Source organism: Petromyzon marinus, chromosome 56, assembly GCF_048934315.1.
Source record: "Petromyzon marinus isolate PM22_M1 ecotype Great Lakes invasive population chromosome 56, UKy_Petmar_22M1.pri1.0, whole genome shotgun sequence".
Lineage (NCBI taxonomy): Eukaryota > Metazoa > Chordata > Hyperoartia > Petromyzontiformes > Petromyzontidae > Petromyzon > Petromyzon marinus.
In genome coordinates this window covers 6,132,874-6,144,150 of record NC_133722.1, presented here as the reverse complement: position 1 = coordinate 6,144,150, position 11,277 = coordinate 6,132,874, and the positions used below count along the sequence as shown (strand labels likewise).

Below are 11,277 nucleotides of genomic sequence, written 5' to 3'. Positions count from 1 at the left end.
CAGTGGCGATGTTTGCACACCGCACCAGGTACTAATTTGAGGCCGAGTCGCCCTAGGGGAGGCTCATGACCGGTTTAGACAATCGTCACCGGTTGTTTGCCGTGAGCGGGAATCGAACCCGGTTCGCCAGGTTCGTAGTGCAGCGCGCTAACTGCTACACTACCGCTCCCCACACTCACACACACATACACACATACACACACTCACACACACATCATCGAGAGACGAGCAAGCACGTGAACGACGCAGCACACACCGTTTGCACTGTGTATTTCGGTTTGTTTTTTTATTTAGTTCAACGACTGTTTCAACACAAGTAACACACACGTAAAAGGGGGGCGGTGGGGGGCAAGACTGTATTCTAAACAAAACAACCCTCGGCTTACGAGGCTTGGGAGAGTGTTCAGTTGTAGCCGGGACATGATGGAGAGAGTCGGGGGGGGGGGGGGGGGTGGTGATGGTGAGGTGCATTGGGGCGACACGATTTTAGGTACCGCTTGCAAAAAAAAGTGGGGTTATTATATATAAAAAATTGATGATTGTCCCTAAATTTGAGTAATTTACAGCCAAATACTACTCACTGCAGTGTGTTTTCCTTTTAATCATGTGTCTTGGTTTTTGTTGTTGTTGATGTACCTTTTGAATTTGACAAAGATAAAATTCGATCTGGATCCATCATCCATCTGCCTACATTTTGCATCTTTGGAGGGGCGGGCCACGTGAATCTTGATGGCGGCGGTGGGGGGGTGTGGGGCGATGAGAGGGATTTATACGAATATCTCCACGGGGAGGTTACTCGCAGAAACATCCCACCGTGGTTCGAGAAAAAAAAGTGCCAATAAATGTTTAAAATGCTCTCTTTGTCGACTACCGAAAAAACGTTTGATGATATATAGCACCATGAGGAAAAGCGTCAATATTTTCAGCACCCGGAGTGCCTTTTCACCCCTGCATTGACGTGTTCACGCGTGTGTGTTTGTGTCGGGGGGCCTGAGGTAGCTCCTACCGGAGATCCTTTGGTCTAACAAAAAAAAAACCTACTACCAACTTCTTACGTCGAAACTGACATCAACACAGCGGGCGACATCGCGTTGATACGAGGGCGCCGCGGATAGGCTCCCGCGTGAGAAGGAGCCGAACTCTTTCCCGTCGGGGGCCTTAACCGAACGCACCTCTTTGGGACGTCCCCGCTCGTGACAAATCAAAGACACGACTCCGTTAAGGGATCAGGGTGGAAAGGGTAGCAAACTCTTTGACCGCGTTGTTTCATTGCCTTGCCTTTTCAAAAGATAAGCAGGTGGATGATTTAAGTACACATTTTTTTCAAACTTTTCAGTGCAGCAGTCCAAGAGTTAGGGGGGGAAAAAAAGACTGGAGGTGGTGTCCATTTAGAAGAAGCAGACGGGGCCAATATCAATGCCAAACTCCTGCTCAGGCCCTCCAATGTCCATTGGCGCAATATCCAGTATGGGCAGACGAGAAGTCTTCTGTGACTTGTACTCAATTTCGGCTTTTCCCCATTGACCCGTATGGCTCTGTAAAAGACAAAACAGTAACCATCGTCGTCATCGTCATCATCGTCGTCGCCGTCGTCGCCATCGTCAAGATCCCAGAGAGATCCTTCCACCCCCCCCGGGGATGGCTGGCTGAGAATTTTTATTTTATATTTTATTTTTATTATTATTTTATCCCCATTCTCCGTGACTTTACCGAAAGAACCAAGAAGCTGTATATTTGTCTCTATAATCATCGCGTTGGCGAGATGTTAACTACCTCGCCTGGTATACGGAAGGTCGTGGGTTCAATGCTGACCCTGAAGCCTGCTGCTGTATATTTGGATTTTTCTCCGGCTCCTCCGGTTTTTCCCATCCACATTTAGAATCAACGTGGATTCACAGTATTTGGCTGCTACTATTAATTTCCACGTGACGATAAGCCACCCTTGTTGACCTTTCATTTGCGATAGCCAGGCCGCTTCTGAAAAAGAGTTACGTAGCTGAGTGGGCCTTTCCTGGTCAAATAAACAACATATCTTTTAAAACTAGTTTTGAGATAGTTCAATCTCGCCGGCCACGAGCACCGACGGTCAAGGGCCGCGGCCGAGTCGGTTGGCTGGCGGGAGGGGGGGGGGGGCGGAGCGGGTGGAGGCGGGGGGGGGGGGTGGTAGTGGCACCAGCTCACCTTGCAGCCGTCCTGCAGGACGCTGTAGGTGAAGCGAGAGTTCCCTTGGGCACGGATCTCCACCTCGCTGGAGCCCTGCAGCAGCAGGGCCTTGCCGAAGTCGCCCCGCTCGTCGGACACGGCCACGCTGTTGCGGCAGTGGTAGGTGAGCTTCTGCGACGCCTCGCGGGACAGCAGGCGCAGGAAGGTGATCTGCACGGCCGCCGTGTTGGCTGGGAGGGAGTCGTCGCCGTAGGTGAACTGGACGGGGGGCGCCGGTACGCGGTGGTGGTTAAGGGGGGGGGTGTGGTGGGCAGGGTTGGGGGGGGAGAGAGAGGCTCTGTTAGCGGCGGCGTCGTTCGGCCGGGCGGCGACGGTCCCGGGATCCTTGCGCGACGGAACCACCGGACCGGCAGCACTTTGGCGATTTCAAACACCGACCCTCACCCTCCTCCCGCCCTGCCCCCCCCCCCACCCCCTCCCCACCCCAACGAAGGTTGGCACGTTTTTGCCCAAAAATCTGATAAAAACTTAACATTTTGCCAGCGTGGGAACGGGGCAGCCTTTGTCTTCAATGCCAAACGGCCGAGTGTCCGTTGGCAATAAACGACGGCTGATTAATGGCGACGGAGATAACGACGGACGACGCAAACGATCGCGACGACGCTCAGGCAAATGGCGACGGCGACGGCCAACGTTGTCCCGACGTGAGTGCGCTCGCTCTGTCGTCACCTTGAAGCCGCCCTGGACGTTCTCCCCGAACCAGATGTGCTTCTGCTCCTTGCCCTGGGCGCTGTGCCAGCCCTTGCGGGCGGCCGACTTGGGGTTGGCCGCCACGCAGGTGTGTCCCCTCTCCATGTTGCACCACACCTCCATGGCGTCGATGGGGCTGCCCTTGTTCGGGTCCACCCAGTAGTTGCCTGCGCGCGCAAGCAAGCAGGAAAAGACGAAGATGCACCCCTCGCCCAGCCCCCGTGTAGCCTCAACAGACTGTTGGGGCAAGTGCTGTCGGCGAGCAGCAACCGGTGAAGTGCTACCGGCACTGTGGCACACGAGGGGGTGGGTGGCCAGCACCACGCCCGGCCGCCTTTGTCTCCCGAGCGGCGATGTTTACACGTCGCACCAGCTACACATTTTGAGGCTGAGTCGACCTAGGGGAAGCCCAGGACGGGTTCAGATAATCGTCGCTGGTGTTGGCCATGAGCGGGAATCGAACTCGGGTGGCTGGGAAAGATGTTAATTCCTTCGCCTGCTAGGCAGGAGGTCGTGGGTTCAAACCCGACGCTGACACCTGTATATCCGGTTGTTCCCTCCACGTTGAGAATGAACATCACGCGTTTAGAGATGGTGACGAGCCACTTCGTTGGGCCATCAATTTGTGATAGCCAGGTCGCTTCTGAACAAAGAGCTACACGTCGCTCAGCGAGGCCCTTCCTTACCTTACCTGCTACAAAAAAAAAGAGAGATAATTCTAACAATTCGAGCGTTAAAAAACAGAGACTCAACGGAGATCAACTCACCGCTCTTGAGGTCGGGGTGGGTGAGGTGCAGGTCGCGGCAGGTGCGCGCGGGCCTCTCCCGGCTGCCGTCGGGCGCCTGCAGGAGGTCCACCTTGCCGCTGATCGTCTTGAGCGACGCCTCCATCTCCTGTGCTTGCACGGCCTTCTCCTGCACGGCCTCGTCGCCGCGGTAGAAGCGCAGCGGGTCGGGCCCCTTCTCCACCTCGGCCTGCACCGACTCGTAGAAGTACCCGCCGCCGCCTCCCGAGGGGCCGGGGGGACCGGGTGGGCCTGGAGGTCCGGCGGGCCCCTGCGCAGCGGGACACGAGGGGGGAAATCGGTGACGTCGAAGTTCGAGCGGCGGCCGCGGCGCCGACGCCGCCGCGGCCCTCACAACTGGGCGCGGACGTGCCGGACGCCTCGCTCCGCGTCGCCCCGGGAGCTTGCTTGCCCGTGTGCGTGTACGCGTGCGTTTACGTAGGATGTGAGTTGGTGCACACAGCCTGGCACGAGGGTCGTGGTGACGTCACCGCCACTCAGTGGCGAACGGCGGGTGCTGTGGTTGCTGCGGTGGCGAGTACGCAGCGGCAGCAGTGGGTGTGTGTGAGTGTGCGCGCGTGCCAGTCGACCCATGGCAAGCTGGGTCTGTCCCGTGTTCGACACTTCACGTGGCCTTAAAGTGCACGTAGCCTGGCACAAGCGCCGAATTGCGGGTGTCGCGGTTGTTGGGCCGTGCGTGTGTATGCGTGCGAGTGTGCGCGTGCGTGAGTGTGCGTGCGTGTGCGTGCGTGTGTTGTGCGGTGCGTACAGCAGGGCCGCTGCTTCCAGAGGGGCCACGGGGACCGGTGCCACCGGCGGTGCCGGCGTTTCCGGCGTGTCCGTCACGACCGGCGGGACCCTGGGAACCCGGGATGCCCTGTACACGCGCACACGCACACACGGTTAGACAGCGCGCAGACGCGCACAGGGTACACACAGACAAAGACGTACATCCCCCGGATAGCCTTTGATAGACTGTTTGAGCAAGTGCTGTTACCGGCACAGTCCTGATGTTCAACACACCCCAATTGGTTTTAAAAAGAGGCTAAGTCGACCTAGGGGAGGCCCAGCAACAGTTTTTTAGATATTCGCGTCCAATGAGTGGGTCGACGCGGTCGTAGCGTGTGCTAACCACCAAACTACCACTCTGCTCAGGCAGAGACAAAGATCCCCCGTATAGCCTAATCAGACTGTTGGGACAAGTGCTGTTAGCGAGCACCTATGAAGGCCGGCACGGCACACGAGGGGGTGAGTGGCTAACACCACGCCCGGCCGCCTTTGTCTCCCTAGTAGCTATGTTTTTTTTAAACATAGCACTCGGTACCCAATTCAGGCAGAGTCGACCTAGAGGACGCCCAGGACCGGTTCAGATAATCGTCAATGGGTGTTGGCCGTGAGCGGCAATCGAACTCGGCTCGCCGGATTCGTAGCGCAGCCTAGCGCTAACCGCTGCACCACCGCTCCCCACGGTAACAAGACGCACGCAACTCCACACGAGCACACACACGCCTCTGCACGCGCGCGCACACACACACACGCACGGTCCACACGTGCACAGTCCACGTGCACTCAGAGACCACGAGTGGACTGACGAGGAGGCGGGGGTGGAGCTGCACTCACCCTTGGACCGGTTGGACCAGCAGCTCCAGAACCACCATTCTCTCCAGGGCGACCCTGCAACGGACAACCAGGGCAACTCATCAGCCGACGCTTGGATCAATTGCCTCGGTCTCCTTAACCTCCCCCGCCGTTCCTCTCTCATATCCTCACCTCTCACCCCACTGCCCATTCTCCTCCTCTTCCCTCCACTCCTTTGCGCCCCCCCCCCCCCCCACGCCCTTTAGTACCCCCGGCATTCTCTGCTCACTCGTTCCTCGATCCCACGGCCATCTGAGTCAGCGTCTTCTGTCACCGTTCTGTAGACTGTGTCGAGCTACCCTGAGCGAAGGCGCTGATTTGGACTTTCGCGTCAATGGACATACACGGCAGTCGTTAAGGGACAGTTTGTGCTTCACATGACGGGCGGTGAAGGTGGCGGTGGCGGCTACACGCCGCTGCACGTGGCTGGTGCCTGTAATCCAGCGCTCTGGAGGCAGCAGCGAGGGTTGGTGCGTCGCCGCAAGGAATTGTCGTGAAACTTCGTTCCCGTAGCTGTGGAGGAGGTGCCGTACCCTGGCTCGCCAGGAGAAGGCGGCACAGAAAATTGCAGACGAATCTCCATCTCTTCCAGTTGCATGGGATAGAGTGTTTCCCCCTCGCACACGTGGGTTTTCTCCGGGTGCCTCTGGTATCTTAAATCTATTTGGTTTGTTATCCTTCCCTCGCAACTTCGATTAGCACGGTTGGCTACGTACGGTGCGTAAGAAGTTCAAGGTACATAATTAAAATCGTTTTAAAAGCATCTTCATATATATATAGGACTGCAGAGTTTGGGCAATTGCCAGCTCGGTGTTTGGGTGGGTGCGCGTGCGAATGAGCCGGCCGGGTGGACTTACCATTCCGCCGGGCATCCCCTGGGGACCGGGATCTCCACGGAATCCCTTCTCTCCGCCCGCTCCAGCGCCACCAGCCTCTCCCTTGCCTCCCTTGCCGCCAGAGGGACCCTGGAGGGAGACGGTGACACCCCAACGCCCCCGTCACTCAGCCCCGTCGCCCCACCACCGGCGGGGGCCGCCTGCGTCTCGCGACGCCGAGTCCGCGGGCCTCTACCGGGAGGCACTCCCGTTGCAAGCGCGCCGGCGCGTCCCTCGAAGCGGACGTCAGGGCGGCAGCCGTCTCTGGCTGCCGGCGGCGGCGGCGGTGAATGTCACCGCGCTCCTACGGCAGCCGCGGGGAGTCCCTCCTTTCGGATGACCGCCGCGAAATCAGCGACTACAAAACCGCGTCTCGTTTTAATCGACCGCGGAGAGGCGGGGGTGGGGTGGGGAAGATCGGCCCCCGACCGGGACGTGGGATTGCGCTTGCGAGTCGTCGCTCTCTTTGGCGCAGCGACTGCTGGGAGACAATCGCGGCGATGAACTTCGTTGATGAAATGAAGCGACGACGACGATGGTGGACGACCACGATAATTACAACGACGATGAAAATCTACCACGTCCTGCAAAACCGGATAGAGGGTGAAATCCGTCTCCCATTTTACCCTCGAGCCACCCCCCCCACCACCACCGCCCCCCCACCGCCCCCCACCGCCCCCATCCCCCGGACCTCAGAGACACAAAAGTGTGGGGCGGGGGTTCACTTACCGCGGGGCCTCGGGGCCCAGCAGGGCCAGCGGGGCCACTTGGTCCTCCGGGACCCTGCACAGAGAGAGAGGGGCACACGGTTTAGAGCGCTTCCGTCACAGAATGTCCAGTTGGAGGCACGGGATAAGAACGTTACAACAAGAAACGATGCAATAAATACGATTGGGAGTGCAAAATAAAAGAAACCATCCTCATCCTAAGCCCACTGAGGTATTAACTTAATGTTCAAGAGCGACCTGGCACACACGTGACAGCTCAACAAAGTGGATTATCATTATTTATAGCTGCAAAATAATCATCATCGTCATCATAAAGGGGCGTTAGTCTGGCTCAGTGGTCCTCAGGCGATGAAATTGATTTGTTAGAATCCCAATGATGCCTCACGCTGGCTGTGCGAGCCTCAGGCAGTACTGCTGAGCTCTTAGAATCCTATGAAGGTGCCTTAGTTGGGCTCGAACGACGCAATGCCCGAGCTGCGTCGTGGCGCCACCGGGCGTCTGCGATAAAAAAAGAGCTTCATAGCTCAACGGATTCCCTCCAGGAGAACTAAAGACTCCGATTCTGACGCGGGGACGCACTCCGCGACACTTGACTTCCTGGCGAGGTGGCAGCGGGCGTCTGCGATAAAAAAAGAGCTTCATAGCTCACGGGATTCCTCCGGCCTCAATAAAAAATCTTCTGAGTCCCGCTACCAACGCCGCTGCGTCTGCCTCCGTCGCGTGCTTCGCGACTTGCTGCGCCGAAGGCCCTCCGCGCCGCGCGTGGCCAACGGCGCGAATCGGAAGGTGCGCTCTCGGATTTTGGCGAGCGCGCTTTGCTGTACGCGGGCGCAGGCCGTTCGTGGGTGTTCTTACGGATTCTCCGCGGTTGCCCGTGCTGCCAGCGGGTCCGCTGGGTCCCGGCGCTCCCATCAGGCCCGACGCTCCTGCGGCACCGGCAAGGCCGACGTCACCGCTCTCTCCCTGAGACGACGGAAAGCAGCGCAGCAGTGAGGTCAGCGGTGGCGGCGGCACCGCGGACAGCAACGACCCGCGCGGAGCGTCGCGGTGACACGCAAGTAACAGTGACACACGTCGTAGTGACACACACGTCGTAGTGACACACACGTCATAGTGACACACACGTCGTAGTGACACACGTCATAGTAACACACACGTCGTAGTGACACACGTCATAGTGACACACGTCATAGTGACACACACGTCGTAGTGACACACGTCATAGTGACACACGTCACAGTGACACACGTCATAGTGACACACGTCGTAGTGACACACGTCGTAGTGACACACACGTCGTAGTGACACACACGTCGTAGTGACACACACGTCGTAGTGACACACAAGTAACAGTGACACACGTCGTAGTGACACACGTCGTAGTGACACACGTCACAGTGACACACGCACAGACATCACAGTACACACATCACCGTACACACAGCACAGCGGCACGCGGAGATCACCGCACATACAGCACAGTAACACACACACGCACGCGCACGTCAAAGTGGCGCACGTGCATCACAGCCGCGCAGAGAATTCGTTACCTTGGCCCCTGCGTATCCATCACGGCCTGGGGCTCCATCAGAACCGGCGTTGCCCTGACAATGCAACAGCACGCACGCTACAGGTCAAAGGCTGCTTCTCGCAATCGACAACGAGCAATGTGCCGCGGGCAGCACGGGGGCAGCACGGGGGCAGCACGGGGGCAGCACGGGGGCAGCACGCGGGCAGCACGCGGGCAGCACGCGGGCAGCACGGGGGCAGCACGGGGGCAGCACACGGGCAGCACGGGGGCAGCACGTGGACCACAGGCTGGGCACCCGCGACATTCAGCCAACGTCAAGGCGAGGCACAGAACTGACGATCGGTTGTCATGGCAAACGGGTGTCGTTTTGATAAGGGGATATGCTCGATTCCAGGACGACGTTTTGGTCTCCTAAAATAAATGCCCCGCATTAGAAAGTATAATCAGAGGGTGTTTTTACCGAACTTTCCGTAACTTCGCAGAGTCTTGGTAAAAAAAAAAAATTCATCCTCAGTGCTTTGGGATTCGCGAGCACAAATTCCGGGCGACGTTTCACCCCTGGGGCTGCAAACTCGGCTGAAATGTGGCGACAGAGACGACGTGGCCACGTGGCCTCTTTGCGCAGCCATCGATGGCCGACTGAGCACATCGACTCACCGTGCTTTTGAAGCCGGCATTTACCGGTTTAACCGGGGATCAACCGAAACCCCAGGGATTCAGCTGTGCCGGCTCAGCGTCCCTGACACGGCCATTATTTAAGTACTAAATCATTTTTTTATTTTACCAGGCTAGGCCCACTGAGCTATGTAGCTATTTTTCAGAAGCGACCTGGCCACAAATGGAAGCTCAACGAAGTGGCTTATCGCGTGTAAATCTACAGCAGCAGCCAAATACTGTGAACGTGTGACGTTCATTCTAAATGCGGAGGGGAAAAAAATAAACGGAGGACCCGGAGAAAAATCCACGCGACCACGGGGAGACAGACACGCAAACTCCAAATGTACAGCAGGCGTCAGGGTCGGGGATCGAACCCACGACCTCCTGTACACCGGGCGAGGTAGCTAACATCTCGCCGCCCGGCCCCGAGTGGAGAGTGTGCATCTCGATTCTCACTTCACGGCCGGCGTCACCGGCGGGTCCGGGGGCACCAGCGGGGCCTGAGGGCCCGTCGGGTCCCCTCTCGCCAGCGGGGCCAGCAGCACCATCCCTGCCAATGGCTCCCTGGGGACGGGGGGTGGAGTGGGGGGGTGGGGAGAAGAGAGCGGGGGATGATGAGGATGAAGTTGGGAGAAGTCTCCAAGTCGTCTCGCGTCGGCCGAAATGGATCGCCGGCACGTCGTTTGCGTGCCTAGAGCGTGAGCAATTTGCTTGAGCACGTCGGGAATCGATTCTCGTCGGTCGATCGATGTGTTCGCGTCACTTGCCCAAGGATCACAGGAGCAGTCCCGGCAGAAGAGGAAAAGGGAATCGACCGAGAGATGACGTGAGACAGAAAGGCGAGAGAAGTGTGCAGCACGGCATCGTCAGTGAGGGCAACAACTATTCAGTCAAGTGCCCTTCACAATGAAATTGTAACAGGGGGCTCACAGATGGACACATCAAAAACGTATGTAGCTTTACGTCAACACAGCAGGCAAGGAGCATTGTGTCACGGAGGAGTGAACATGACGGAGCAGGCAAGGAGCTTTGTGTAACGGGAGGACGTAAGGTCGTTTCCTTACAGATGGGCCAGGTCCTCCAGGTCCTCCCCTCTCTCCGCGAGTCCCGGGCACTCCCAGCATTCCGCCACCGCCAGACAATCCGGCGGGTCCAGGGGGGCCGACGGGGCCCTGGGAGCAAGCGGAGAAAACAAAGGCAAAGGTCACCCGTGCGTGCGTAGGCCTCGACGGAACGCTGGGGCAAGTGCCGCCATTCGGCGAGCGGCACACGGGACCGGAGCGCGCCATCACGGGGGCAAAGCGTTTCGGGTGGCTTTGCCCCGTGAGTTAAAGCGCCATCGTGTGCGGAAATATTTATTTCCACGTTATTCCGATTGAAAATAAAGCGTGGACTCAATTAGGTTTTGTTTAACACGTAGTAGTAGTAGTGGGACTTTCGCAAACAATATTATCCATAAGAGTTTTTTTTTTAGGGTTACATCGCGTAAATGTGAATGTGTCATTAAACCCGCCACCACCCGACACACAACTCTGGCTGTCCCGCCTGATGATGCTGGTTCTAATTACTGGTTAAACGTCGCGGAGTGCATCACTGTGCCAATTGTAAATGTCGTAGTGGGTTTACGCTCCAACACACAACCGGTGGTGCTGTACTAGTGACGACTCAGCACGTTCTGTTTACGTGACAAACCTTCACTAATTGGCTGTGTCGGGTGGTGGCGGGTTTAACGACACATTAATAGCTGCGCGATCTAACTCAAAAACACCTCTGCTACGGATCAATTAGAGTTTCATACTCTTAGGTTTTCGCCAAATATGAAGGGGGTCCCAGCCCCCTTTTTTCAAACGTTTGCGCTGGGATTCACGTCTGTCGCTCGCTCGCTCGCTCGCTCGCTCGCGGCTGGTTCTCCACGTGCCAGACGTCGCCACGTGCTGTCGCGCACAGCAACGCGTTGCGGCACGTCACATTGAACTCCGTCGCATTGTCTGCACACCTGCGATACACGTCGCTGTTTTGTCGCCTCATTGCTTTGCTTTGCACCGTTGTTCTATTGCCCGAGCACTACGTTGCAACATGCCGTGTTGGCATTCCTGCATGTTGTGTAATTCCCACACTGCCAGGTGGCCTTTCGGTCTGGGAAGCTAAGC

At 57.5% G+C, this 11,277-nt stretch overlaps 1 protein-coding gene across 1 annotated transcript in view; it reads right to left on the bottom strand.

Moving 5' to 3' along the window:
* Positions 1 to 258: 258 nt before the first annotated feature.
* The window catches only part of LOC116954710 (uncharacterized), a 58,458-nt gene continuing 47,439 nt past the window's right edge, over positions 259 to 11,277 (bottom strand). The window contains exons 42-53 of the mRNA XM_032975417.2: positions 10,192 to 10,299; positions 9,584 to 9,691; positions 8,490 to 8,543; positions 7,795 to 7,902; positions 6,941 to 6,994; positions 6,194 to 6,301; positions 5,319 to 5,372; positions 4,468 to 4,575; positions 3,681 to 3,969; positions 2,893 to 3,080; positions 2,182 to 2,421; positions 259 to 1,535 (exon numbers count right to left, since the gene is read on the bottom strand). Coding sequence (XP_032831308.1) covers positions 1,389 to 1,535; positions 2,182 to 2,421; positions 2,893 to 3,080; positions 3,681 to 3,969; positions 4,468 to 4,575; positions 5,319 to 5,372; positions 6,194 to 6,301; positions 6,941 to 6,994; positions 7,795 to 7,902; positions 8,490 to 8,543; positions 9,584 to 9,691; positions 10,192 to 10,299 — 1,566 coding nt within the window. The 3' untranslated portion in view covers positions 259 to 1,388. The remainder of the gene's footprint in view (positions 1,536 to 2,181; positions 2,422 to 2,892; positions 3,081 to 3,680; positions 3,970 to 4,467; positions 4,576 to 5,318; positions 5,373 to 6,193; positions 6,302 to 6,940; positions 6,995 to 7,794; positions 7,903 to 8,489; positions 8,544 to 9,583; positions 9,692 to 10,191; positions 10,300 to 11,277) is intronic.